Source organism: Micromys minutus (genome assembly GCF_963924665.1).
Source record: "Micromys minutus genome assembly, chromosome: X".
In the NCBI taxonomy this organism is placed as follows: Eukaryota; Metazoa; Chordata; class Mammalia; order Rodentia; family Muridae; genus Micromys; species Micromys minutus.
In genome coordinates, this window is record NC_137970.1 from 80,024,541 (window position 1) to 80,038,231 (window position 13,691).

At 40.2% G+C, this 13,691-nt stretch overlaps 1 protein-coding gene across 1 annotated transcript in view; it reads left to right on the forward strand.

Moving 5' to 3' along the window:
• The window catches only part of MID2 (midline 2), a 95,803-nt gene that overhangs the window by 21,003 nt on the left and 61,109 nt on the right, over nucleotides 1-13,691 (forward strand). Inside the window, exon 3 of the mRNA XM_080909996.1 lies at nucleotides 6,187-6,282. Within this exon, the coding sequence (XP_080766122.1) occupies nucleotides 6,187-6,282 (96 nt within the window). The remainder of the gene's footprint in view (nucleotides 1-6,186; nucleotides 6,283-13,691) is intronic.

The window sequence follows — 13,691 nt, forward strand, 5'->3', positions numbered from 1 at the left end:
GTTTGTCGACCAGATGGTGTGTTCTGTTGTTGAAAGGCCATATGTAATTGATATATAAAGTGACAGACTGAAGCAAAAGCAAAGTAAGTATTTCTAAGACAAACACTTGCAGGGAAGAAGAAGAAGGTAGAGCATGAACTGCACAGCGTATTAAGATTCTGACTTTTGGAGGAGCAGGTACTGTTTATATATATATATATATATGAAAGAAAAGAAAAGGACAAGAGGGTGATGACCGGGAGTGGTAGCACTGACTCACATTTGTTTTGCTTGTGGAGACAGGTTCCCACTATGCTGGCTAGAATTCATGGATGATCTTCCTGCCTCAGCTTCTTGAGTGCTGGGATTCCCAATGGATGTGTGTGTGTCCATAATATATACTTACATATAACTATGTACACACACACACACACACATATATAAATAAAACACAGTCATTTCTGCTCCTTGTTCCTCATCTACTCCATGTTTCATACTCCCTACCTTATTGCTCTCTATTTCCACCCTTCTTTTGCTTTTCATGTGATTTTTGTCATGAAATGACTGTTTGCATTAAAAACGTGTCGAGGTATAGAAAATATTCTCCCTGTATCCTTTGGAAAGCCAGATAGAAAGTAGATTTTTGATGGCAATACTAGATATCTTCATAGAACAAACAGAAAAGCTCGACCCCTTCCCAGGCTTTAAGACTTGCTGTGTCAGGTCAATGTGTGTAAGTGCTCATATGTCTGACTACATGTGCCTCCAAGGAATGGAACATGGCCAGTGTAGAGTCGGCAGGCTCTGTTCCATAAGAGTAGCCTTTCTGCCTTTAATGATGATCTGTTTGTTAAATATGACTAAGCTTATTGAGAGGATAAATAAATAAGAAGTTTACCTTAAGTAACCTGTATCTACAAAAGTGAGAATTTTTTAAACAATTATTTAGTGAGTCACAGAGGGCATTTTGAAAAATGGGATGCTGTCTGAAAGAAGAGTGCTCTGTGCCTAGCTTCCTGGACAGAAAATCGTGTTCTTTAGTAAAGGAACTATAGAGCTCAAAAAAGGCCAAGCCTATACAACACAAATGAAATGGCATTAGGGTGAAAATGGAATCAGTGTAGACTGCCAATTTAGCTAACACAGGCTTCTTACAATCTCAATTATGGAAGTCAGCCAAACTGTCCCTTCTTTTTGTGCTGTTTAGACACACGTACAATTTTGTGAGAGCTAGAATGTAGTCATTAGAAGGTGAAGAGGGGCTCAGAGTTTCATAAGCTAAAATGGCTTCTCACCCTCACAAAAGGGAAATGCAGAGAGACTCAGAGGTAACCTCCTGCAGCAGGAAATGGGAACTTCATCCTGCTTTCTCTGCCAACCTCCTGTCCCAGTTTCCTCCCTGCAGATATCTCCATTCCAATCTCCCCTGCCACTTTGGCTCTCTTGCTGTCATGGGTCAACTGTTTTGAGAATGTACTAACAGGGCTCAGACAGAGGGAACCTAGCCCAGTCATTAACTGGAATCCATGCGAAAGGAGCAAAACAAAGTGATTCTTCAAAACTGGACTACAATAACAAAGAGACATGTTTATTTTGACATGAAAAGAATTGTGTGTGCATGCACACACAAACACACACACAAATCAACTTTGTTTATTAGACATGGTATAGACAAGATCATTCTGTGGCCAAATTAATCACGTCATTCAAACCTAGAGTGGTCCTGAAAGTTGAGTTCTAAATGATTGCTGAGTGTTGGGGCTGGTAGAAATGGTGGAGACAGACTGAAGAATTGCTTCAGTTCTCTGCTTCCCTCTGCATCCGCTCATTATTGAGAATCAATTCCAATTCGAAAGGAGGCTTTCATTCCTTACAAATGACTGGAAGTAAGTAAATGTTCAGTGTTTTCCCCCAAATTACGTCTTATAATGTAAGAAAACAGTGGCAAAAAGCCATCAACAGATGGTGTTTTCATTAGCCAAAGATTTATTTTTCAAAGCATTTTTCATATTAATGAAGCAAGGTTGAAATTAGAGTCATCTTGTCAGCTCTAGAACTGTGTTGTTAAAATGGACCGGCATACTGTAAATTGCTAGGGGGCTAGGGCAAACTAACCATTTGCCATAATTTTGTGATGGTAACACAAGGCCTGTAGTCTAACCAGACCCCAAATTATGTGTTCAGCCCTAATTTTTCTTTTCCGTAGCTTTGTCCAAGCCATGAGTCTCAGTTCGGGGCCGTGAATGAGGAACACACAGCGGGGATCTTAGTCCTGTTCCGCAGTATGAATTATTTATGATAAATCCATTTCAAGGCCAGTGTTACAACAGGTTTCGAGTACTTGTTCAGAAACAGTCTCCCAACGGAATCCTGTGTTTGAATGGAAACACACTGTAGTGGGAAACACAGAATTTTGAATAGGGTTTTTCTTCTCTGGGCTTGTCAACCAATGGGCTAGTTATCAGATACCTCTCAGTATAACAATTTTTGAAATGTGGGATTTCCATTTATCTGGGAATGTGGACTACTCAGCCAGAGGAAATCTTTGACTGACTGAATCCATTAGTGATTTCCCCTCTCTAATTTACACTCGCTCCTTTGATCAAAGTGAGCTCTATTCTATTCACTTTATGGTGGAACTTTTGGAGAGGAGTCTAGGCTTGCAGCCTTCTGATGTACTCTTTCCCCATGTGATTTAGCATCTATTTCCAAAGCCCTACTGAAACTCTGTGTACAAAGGTTACTTGTGACCTCTGATTATCCAATCCAGTCCACCCCTCATCCTTTAAAATAAATTCTCACATTTCCCTTGGTCTTTGTACATTTGACAGTGATCAATCTTTTCCTGAAACATGTTTCTCTTGATTATCTCCTGAGCTTGGCCCAGATGTGCGTTTGGAACTGCCTTGAATGTTGCAGAATCTTCACAAACAGTGTTGCTGCCTCCCAGGCTTTCCTGTTTTTCTCTGTTGCCCATATTGCGCGTAGGTTAATATTCCAAATGATTATGTCATTTCCTTACTCAACACTAAAGCAAATAGGTAAAAACTCATTGGTATATTCAAGATCCTCAAATCAGGGCTTTCCCCCTACCTCAGACAGGGTCTACTTATGTAGCATTGGCTGATCTGGGACTTGCTCTCTAGCCCCAGCTAGGCTGAAGCTCACAGAGATCTGCCTATCTTTATTTCTAAGGGCTTGGATTAATGGTGTACATAACCATGCTCAGCAAACCAGGGCTCCAAGCTCTTTTTCCGTTCATGTACCCTATGTTCTCCCAAACTAAACTGTTTACTGATCCCTGAATATAAACAATATTTTTTTTTTCTTAGGAGTGGAAGTATGACTATGTTGCTCATACATAGTAACTGAGTAGCAGTTCAAACCCCTGGGCTCAAATTATGTTTCTGCCTCAGCTATCCAAGTAGCTGGGACTACAGATGTGCACCAGTACTCTGGCTGCTGTAATTTTATTTCTGTTCCTCTTATTCTTTGTGCCTGAAACACCATGCCATCCATCATCTGTGTCTGTTACATTCCTACTCGTCCTTCAAGATCCATCTTAACTTCCTCATCTTTAAAGTTGCTACACCTTAACACAATAGATACTCAATATGTTTTTGTTGTAGTAAATCTCTGAAGTGTCATTTCTTCTTTATCCCTTTAATATCTATTTCATTAAGTGATTGTGCCTAATTCAAATGATTGCTGCATTTCCTTTTCCTTCTCCCCAATCCCTTCTATTGAGAACACAGATTGGGAACAGAATTAAAGAAAGATGAGAAAGACACCTGAAGAAATAAATGAAATAAATCAGGGGTGGCATGGGTCACTTCCATGGAACTAAAGTTATAGTAATCAAGAAATATTTGTGTACTAGAGACTTTTCTATTGCAATAAAACACCCAAGAGCAAAACTAATTTAGAAAACAAAGAGTTTATTTTGGTTTACAGTTCCAGAGGGATAAGAGTCCATCATGGTGGCGAGGCCTGGCAGCAAGCAGCAGACATCAAAACAGGAGTAGGAAGTGAGAATTCACTTTTGTCTTTAATGAGAAGCAAAGAGAGTGAACTAGAAATGGGGTAAGGCCATAGACTTTCAAATCTCACACTCTTAGGGTTTTAGTGCTGTGCAGAGACACTATGACCACAGCAATTCTTTAATTGGGGCTGCCTTACAGTTTCAGAGCCTTTGTCCATATTTGTTATTACAGCAAACATGGTGGCACACAGGCAGATATAGTGCTGGATAGGTAACTCAGAGTTCTACATCTGGATTGGCAGGCAGGAGAAAGAGACTGTCACACTAGGTCCAGCTTGAGCTTCTGAGATCTTGACTATTAGCCCCTAGTGACAAACCTCCTCCAACAAGGCCACACCTCCTAATAGTGCCTCTTCCAATGGGCCCTTGGGACCATTGTACTTAACCCCCAGCCCCAATAAGATGACAATGAAATAGAGAACATGACCCAGGGAAAGAATAGGACCAGAGTGAGGGTCAGGGAATTGGAGTATTATGTTTGGAACAGATTTGGTGAGGTATTGAGAGACTGGACACAAAAGTAATATATACTGAGACCAGGGGAGGCAGCTCTCAAAGTTCACATTTGCAGATAGGAAAGGATGGATATCCTTGATCAATACAGATAGACGTATTTTAGTTTCCATGCAAGGAATGGGAGAGAGTACCTTGCTCAACTGAAAATATATGTTAGAATTATACATACTTGTAAAACTATGTTATGTTCAAAATACCTGCAAAGTGTTTCTGATGTGGACCTAAAAGGAGCTGTGTATCAGAAAATGATGGTTAATAGTAGCTATTTTTCTAGATAGAATCAGGCTTTGTGCTTGAAATTCTTTGCCTCTGTGGAAAGAAAAATTATGAGTTACAAAATTTGGTTTTGGTGGATATCACATTTAAGGCACAATATAGTGTTCATGAATAAACGTGCCCATAAGTGTATAATGTTATAAACAAAAATGCAGAACATTATAGAGTATTGATTCAAAACTGCACACTTGTTAGAAATTCAGGTTTGAATCCTAGCTTTGGTTACATGTTTTAATATGAAACTCTGCCCTCATTCCACCATTCATCTATTCCATCATTAAATGTCGCCTTTTTTGGTGAGATACATTATTGATATATATCAATATATATCAATATGTATATATATACATACATGTATATATATATATATACACACACACACATACATACACACATTTATAGAATTGTCTGGCAGATGTGTCTGGCAAGAAGCAATCATTCTATAAATTCTATGTCTGGGGAGACAATCCAGTTGGTAAACAGCTTGCTGTGTAAGCATGAAGATTTGAGTATGATCTCCAGAACCCATGTCAAAATCCTGGGCATGGTGGTATAAGCTTGTAATCTCAGTGCTAGGGAGGCAGAGACAGGCAGATTTCTGCAGCTCACCGGGAAGGCAGCCCAGTCTAATTGGCAAGCATCAGGCAAATGAGTGTCTTTCTCAAAATGTAAGGTGGATGGCTCCTGATAAATGAAATTCAAAGTTGTCCCATGTCTCCAAAAGCATGTATGCATACATGTATGTGCCCTTGTATACCTCACATTCACATATACATATACAAATTATAGTTGTTAGTCTATTCATATATAAATGGTGATATTACTACCTTATTTCTGTTACACTGCTGATTTTTTTTGAGAGCAAAAGGAGATGACTATGATATGGTTTGAAAATTTAGATAGAATATAAAATTATTTTTAAAAATCTTTAGGTTGTTTTACTATCAATAAATTCTCAAACTAGTCTACAAAGTTATGAGTGGCACCTTTTTTTCCGATCAGGGCAGATGTACATGTCTTTGTAGCAGACTTAGTAAGTCTGAAATATGACTTTATTGAGCTGATGGTGTGGCTCAGCAGTGAAGCACTTGCTTAGCATGTGCAACACCTTCAGTTCTGTATCGATGGCGGGGCATATTCCTACCATTCTAGGGCTTTGTGGGCTGAGGCAGGAAGATCACTGTAAGTGTAAAGCCAACATGGGCTATATGAGGATGTCTCATCTTCGTGTCTCCTCCCTGAGAAAGAGGGAGAGAACATAGTCTTTTGGCTGATTGACTTCCATTTTATATTGGTTCTCAAGCTCATTGTTCTTTTTATCCCTCTTTCTCCCCCCCCCCCCCCCGCTGGCTTCATACCCTCTGCGATGGCAGCAAACTCTTGAGATGAACCTCACCAACCTGGTTAAGCGCAACAGTGAACTAGAAAATCAAATGGCCAAACTAATACAGATCTGCCAGCAAGTTGAGGTATGTACTAGCAACATTTGCAATTCTTTCATTGGATTGGAATTGGGTGATCTGTAGAGGGATTTCAATTTTACCAGATTGTAGCTCAGCCATTAGGGCTGAAGGACTGAACTGTTTGGAGATTTGTCATGCCTTTAGCAATTTTGTTCTAAGAAAGGTCACAGATGGATGATTTTTTCAGATTTGGTAATGGTGATGGTTTGTGGGGAACAACAGATGAAGGGGAGCTCTTGTCTTTTGGTATGAGAGCCATCCAGGTAAATTCTTCATCAAAATGGCTATGCTATCGCTTACAAAGTCATTACTGGACGGTTTGGGAATCATGAATCCTTAGGGTAGGGTGATGGTCACTCAAGAAACATTCTTTCCAATCATCCACTAGCTCCCCACTGCCTGGCTTCTCCTTCCTTCATCCCACAGCCCTGGTCCATGCTGTAACCTCATCATCTTGTCACTGGGTTTCGATTTCCTCTACTTAGACAAATAATTTCTCTGATTAAGTTGTCTGTGAATTATGAACTGCTGTGCAAGTAAGTCTAAGGTTTCAAAATATTACTGACATTGAATATTAAATGAGCGTAGAAAGAGAGTTCGGTGTTTCTTGGCAGGAATGAGTAATAGAAAGGTGTTATTCTTTCCTCTTTCTCTTAAAGCATATAAAAAAGTTCGTATATATTATTTTGTTTTGTGTGAGTTTATGGAATAACTATTAATAACACTTAAAATCTAAAAATAAGCCAATAAAAATATAGGATTTCTCATGGGCGGTGATTGGGCCATTTTTTCTAATTCTATATAGAGTCTTATAATTCACTTTTGTATGGCAGGTAAATGTAAGGGATCAAGTTTGTTTTGTCTTAAATGATGAAATCATTTTATCACAAATTTTAACCCAGTTCGGGGTTCTTGTTTAAGACTGAGGAATGTCTCCTAAGACCATGGGTCCTTGTGAATAAGTAAAGCCACATCCCCCCAATTGTTTGGTCTTAAAATCTTGGGTTTCTTCTAATATAGCGAGCATGCTTAAATTATGAGCATCTCTAGCAGTATAATCCCTGCTGGGCATTGTTCTGTATAGAGTACGTGGGGTACAGGGAAGCATACAGGTGAAACTGTGGAATGGGATGGTGTGGGTGTCAGGAGGAGCAGAAAGAATGAAAAGAAGGAGCATTGGAGTATTAGTTGGAAAAATGGGCTCCTGACTTGCCTCTTCTACTAACTGGGAACATGGGGATAAGCTGGATCGGACCCTCTGCACCAGTGTCCTTTCCTGTAAAATGTAAAGTTAAAATGACACTGTGTTTTTCACCATCTTTCCAGATTTCACAGGTCATGGATCTGTCAATGGCTACTTAATTTTGTTCTTTTTTTCTGTGCTGCCTCTTTTTTTTTTTCCAATAAGAGAGAGACAAAGTGGAAAGTTATTATTTCAGAGTAGTTTCAGCCAGTCAGAACCCCTCTGCATTACATTTTGTCAAAGCTTCTGATTATGCTGGAAGATTATAGTGTAAGAAATCTGCACTGCCGAAGGGACAAGAGAATATTGTAAGCGGGAGATTGGATAAGGGGGTCCCTCGGCTTGGAATTTGCATGATTGACAGTGGAGAAATTGATAATAGTGAATAAAATGTGGTTAAAGAGAAAACGACCGTTGTATTTATTCCAATCAAAAGACTATTAAGGATAGAAAAGGGATAGTCAAAAAAGCAAAGTTACCCCTTATCCCATTGCTCTTTCATGTTAGAATCTCTCTAAAATCTCCTTTCCTGACTCCTGGGAAATTTAGCATCCTGGCCAGCCACACCTAGCATAGTACTCTTCTATCTGTTCACCCGCCATGCTGGAAGCCAGTTCCTAGCCAGTCATTTATTTATGCTTCTCTCACATATTACATTCAGACCACAGTGTCCTTTCTCTCTTCTCTTCCCAGCAACCCTCCTGTCCTCTCCCCTCCATCCACTCCTCCTCTGTTTCCATTTAGAACAGTGCAGGCCTCACAGGGATATCAAGCAAACATGGGACATCAAGTTGCAATAAGACTCGGCACATCCCCTTATATCAAGACTGGACAAGGCAACACAGTAGGGGGAGAGGGGTGCCAAAAGCAGGCAAAAGAGTCAGCGACACCCCCTGCTCCCACTGCTAGGAGTCCCACCATAATGCCAAGCTCCACAACCATAACATATATGCAGAGGGCCAAGGTCAGACCCTTGCAGGCTCCCTGATTGTCAGTTCAGTCTCTGTGAGCCCCTATGAGCCCAGGTTACTTAATTCTGTAGGTTTTCTTATGATGCCCTTGATCCCTCTGGCTCCCTCTTCCCCCTCTTCCACAGATTTTCTCGAGCCCCTCCTATGAAACTAGTTCTTTTTATTATTTGCTCTGTTCTTTGGATATCGTAGCAACAGGCCTCATAAACCAATCCATCATTGTGTTACTTGAAGAGAATGAACTCTGACCATTGGATAGCAGGTGATTTTTTTTCTTTCTTTGGATGCCAGAAAACATGCTAGGCAAGTGCTATACCATGGAGCAATATCACAGCTCAGGAAGTGATCCTTAAAGTAGCTTTCTAAAGTTAACATTCAGAAGTTAACCTGTGTCTTGGGGACGTAGTGCTTGCATTGCCATGTGTAAGTAAGGTTAGAGGGAATCCCATGGTGGCCCAGGAAAGTAGTTATTTAAGTAGTACCCTTAGAGATGATTATTAAATCCTATTATATGAGCCACTGTTTGATCTGGCTACATGGAAGATCAGCTTTTGCTTTTGCTTTATGGATGTTATCATGTTAGGTACAGGGAAGTAGCTTAGGCATACTACCTACACACTGAATGGCTTCCACACTGTAAAAATCTAGTCTGATGTGGTCACACCTGTTCGTAGAGCAATAGCTAATGGAATAAAAACATTGGGAACCAACAAAGAACAGTGAGACAATATAATAGTGCTGAACAGTATGCTATATTTTAGGAGTTACTACACAGTCTGTTCCGTGTAGGATTCTGTCCTGACTGACATTGGAAGGTGTGGTCAGGAGCTGCCAGCAAATCTGGCAGGAGTTGGGGGAAGGGGTTTGCAGGTGAGTGCGACTATAGTACATTGTGTGGGATTCCTATAGAATTCAAAAGATTCTTTTATAAGAGTTAGTCCTGGACAGGGCCCCTCTAGGATGGTTTATGGTAGTCCATGGCTGTTCTTCATGCCCTCGTTCCTTTTGAAAGCTTAGAGATATGCCCTTACCTTACCCTTTAATAACAGGGTACATCCAGACTACCTATTATACTCATTCAACACAGAGCCTGTATGTCCAAAAGGCTCCAGGACAAGCCCCAGGATTAGTAATGCAGTTAAAGAGGGACTTGAGATTTCAAGAATACTTCATACACTGAAATCAATAGTAGGATAATGCTAATTATGAGAGCCAGACACTGGATGGTGTCTGGACTCCCCCCACCATTTTATCTTATCCAGATTTGTCTGCAGAGAATGACTATATTCACAGTGTAATTTAAGTGCTTCACATTGGGCGGTGGTGGAGGATGACAGCTACAACACTTTGGCAAGAACAGGACTAGGTTATAATCCTGCCAAACCTGTTCTCCTTCCTTATTGTCAGAGAGTGTTTTTGTCACAGATTGACATTTCATGAAGAGCCCATAAATACTGCCTCCCCATCCTAGTTTTTCTTTCTGTTCCCTAGTCTCCTCACAAAGTAAACAAAGCTGGAGTCTTCCTATTATTACAGAAAATGATTAAGATGACCACAGCTTTATTAGCTAAATTTCAGCTTATACTTTCAGCTCAACTTTCTAAATTCTCAAAAGAGATAGCTGAAAATAATTTCATTTGGGGCTGAAGAAGAGATAGTTGAAAAACATTTCATGGGGCTCTGCAGATCCATAGTTCTTCTTTAATCTGGTTAAGGAAGGGCATGCTTTGACCTTGATACTCTGGCCACTTGAACTCTATATTTAGTTCTTTGTTCTGGATCATCAAGCATCCTTTGTTTGTTTTTCCAAAGGAAATGTCTGTATAACGCATAGCTAAGGGAAAATGTATATCAACAGATGGTTACTTCCTTTTGGCATTCCTGAAAATTTGCCAGAGTAGAAAATAGTTAACTACGTACCAATCAGTGCGTCAACAGTGTTTCTTGAGCATACACTGTGCATGTGATATGCTGGAAGGTTTAGAGAATACAAAAGAAACACTTGGCTGATGATATCCAGGGACTTACAGTGTGTCTAGGGAAAGTACAGCCTCTAGTAGGAAGAGTGTAGAGCAGCATGCAGTGTAGAGAGTGAAGGGAGGGTTATTTCCTCTCGCTTTTATTCTGAGGTTTTAGGCACTGAGCACCTTAAACAAACACTCTCCTAAGCATTCTGTGAGCCACTTTCTTTTTACTGTTCCCTCGACTGCTACAATATCAGCACAAATTCACCGTAGAAACTCTGGGAGCAAGTTGATATCATCTGGCTCTTCTCATGCCTTCTATGGGGCCGGGTGGCACTGCAGTGTCAGGACAAGGGACAAGGGAGAACAAAGGAGCTGGAGAGAGGGCACTAGGACAGAGTGGTGGTGGGGGAGCACTTCCCTTGCATTGAGGAATTTAAGCTTTATGTCTCTTACCAGTTCTTCATTGCAACTGCTTTTTGGAAATCTGTGTCTCTTTGGTCTTGAAAGTTGAGGTGGCTTTCCATTCTCCATCTCCGCCTCTAGTGCTTGGGTACTTGGTAGGATGGGCAACGGTGTGTTTAACTGGAGTCTAACCATTTCTTTGAGTGGGAAAAAATAGGTCTTTTAAAGAAAATTAATTTTTAAAAGTAGTGCTATCTGATTTCAGCAGTGTTTCTTAAAGACAGTGAGGTGGTTGAACTAGGAGTAGGAATAGAATCTAAGCCATTTGAACACACACACACACACACACACACACACACACACACATACACACACACAGAGAGAGAATGTAATAAAAATGAATGAGTAATTACATTAAAGTGAGTCCAATCAGGGGATTATTTTTTTAATGAGAAAATGCATTTTAGCTAAGTGCTGAAAGAGAAAAAGATAACCCTCTGGAGAGGCAGGCAGAAGAGATATTAATGAAGGTGCAAATGTCAGCTTGCAGGGGGAAATGGTGCCCATGCTCTGGGTGTATAACAATAAATAGAAAATGGTTCCTGCCTCCAAGGTACATGCAGATTGGCTGAGAACCTGTCTGACAAATGGCAAATTGAATGTGAAGGAATCCTTGTTGTAATGAAGACAAATGCAAGATGACAGGCTGGCATGGAGGAGGAAACATCCAGATGTGCCTGAGGGGCTTAGAAAAGGGTGCAGAATAGAAATGAAAGTCGTTACCTTGAAAATGAGTAAACTTTTGCCAACCAAAAATGTGATAAATGATTGAAGGGACGAATGCAGGAATTTAAAGAAGTGATCAGCATAGAGATATTCAGGGAGGGGACTAGCAGAAATCCGATTCTCCCAAATCTAAGATGTGAGAATCATTGCAAGAGGCAAGTCTGAAGAAAAGCCTGGACCCAGAAAATGAAGGGCTTTGTACGCCATGGGCAGATAAAGTCTCGACTTTATTCTTAGGAGTCTGAGGATTTGTGAAATGATTTTAAGCAGATGACTAGTGGGATAAAATGCGTGCTTAGAAAAAAAAATAGCAAGACTGTGGGATAGAACAGGAGTTAAAGGTCACAAGTGACTACTTTGATTGTTACTGATACAGGGAAGTCTATCACCATACTTTAAATCTACAGATCTTTTCTTGGCATAGGAAAAGATGAAGGGCCTTCCAGAGGTAGCGACAGTAAGGTTATGGAGGAAGGGATAAAATGAAAGCTTCTATAGAAGATAGAGTTAATATTACTTAGTTGTACCATGGATGACTGTGGCGGGGGGGGGGGGGATACTAGGATAATCCACAGATTAGTTCTTCCTTTGGTGACTGAATGAACACGTCTATTTCTTTGAACTAGATGAGGAAATAAAGAAGGAGTTCTTAGACACTGGTGGTTTGTTCTGCTTGGATAAGAAAGTCAGATAGGAAATGCGAGGTAAGCAGCAGGCTGGCTGAACCTGGATGTCAGGGGAGGTTTTGGAAAGAGGAAACACTGGAAGTTACCACTATCTAAGTACCACTGGAAGCCATAGAGAATGTGCAGGAGAGGCAGAGGTTTTCTCCAAGTATTTGTCATTCGGGAATAGAGCAGCAAAAGGACCTTCCTCAAGAAAATAGACTGGTACTTTCAATGAGGTTACTAAGGTATGGCATGCGTTTAAACATTCAGTATCAGGAATGCATTAGAAATCTGTGGAAAGAATGGAAGGTTTACTCTGGAGGGGAGTGGAGAGAAAATGGAAGGAGGAAATGGAAGAGGGGGTAGAATAGGGAGAGAAGGAGGTAGGAGCAATTGTCAACAATCTTCTTAGGATACCACATTTATTGCCAGATATTTCTCTCCGTGGCCTTAGGACTTGCACACATATTTATTACTGTATATGAGGGGTAGATGGAGGCCAGTCATTCCAATAAGGTTTCCAATTAATTTCAAGCTCAGCAAATATATACTGGAGCCTCCCTTGGGGAGACAGGGTAATAATGAAATTGGAACACCTAAATCTTGGGTATTTCAGTCCCATGGCTCTTTTACTCAAACTGCGTGTAACTTCTACAAACACGATAAACTAATGTTTTATGATCAGTGAGCTGGTACTTTTAATCCTTCAAATTTAGTAGTCTTTATTTAGTAGGTGAAAGTTCACTGCCATTCTACAAGAGTAACTAAGGGAGTCTTTCCACTGATACTCAAATATACTTGCCTATTACCAGGCCCAGCTTCCTCCAGATCACTGCCTCCAAGGAAGGGCAAAAGAAAAGTTTTAGAGGTCAACAAATGCTTTTGGTTTGAGTAGTTTCAAAAGACAGGGAGTTATTTGGGATTTAGGGTTTGTTAGACAAAATGTTCAGTGAGCATTTTTCTAAGAGATGAAAGAGTAAGAAAAGCACACTTGATAGATCTCAGGAAGGACATGGGGCTACCAATGTGTTGTGAGAATAAAATACCCATTTTGAAAGCACTGTGGCATTATAGGTAGAGAAAATAGTTTCCACGAACAATGGAAAATAAGTGCATACTGACTGACCTAGTCAGTCTATTCTATTCAGCAGTGACTAATTCACAGTATTACATTCAATCTTATTAAGTATATAGCAATTGACATTTAATATAGACAGAGAAGCTAAATCTATTGTGCAATCTGAAGTGTGGGCACAACCTATTTTTATACTACAAAAGAAAACACTTTATAATTCTTCAGGCACCTAATGCATTCAATCCTTCTTCAAAACTACTTTGTGACAATTCTTGGTGTATTTGGAGTAAAATAACATTTTTG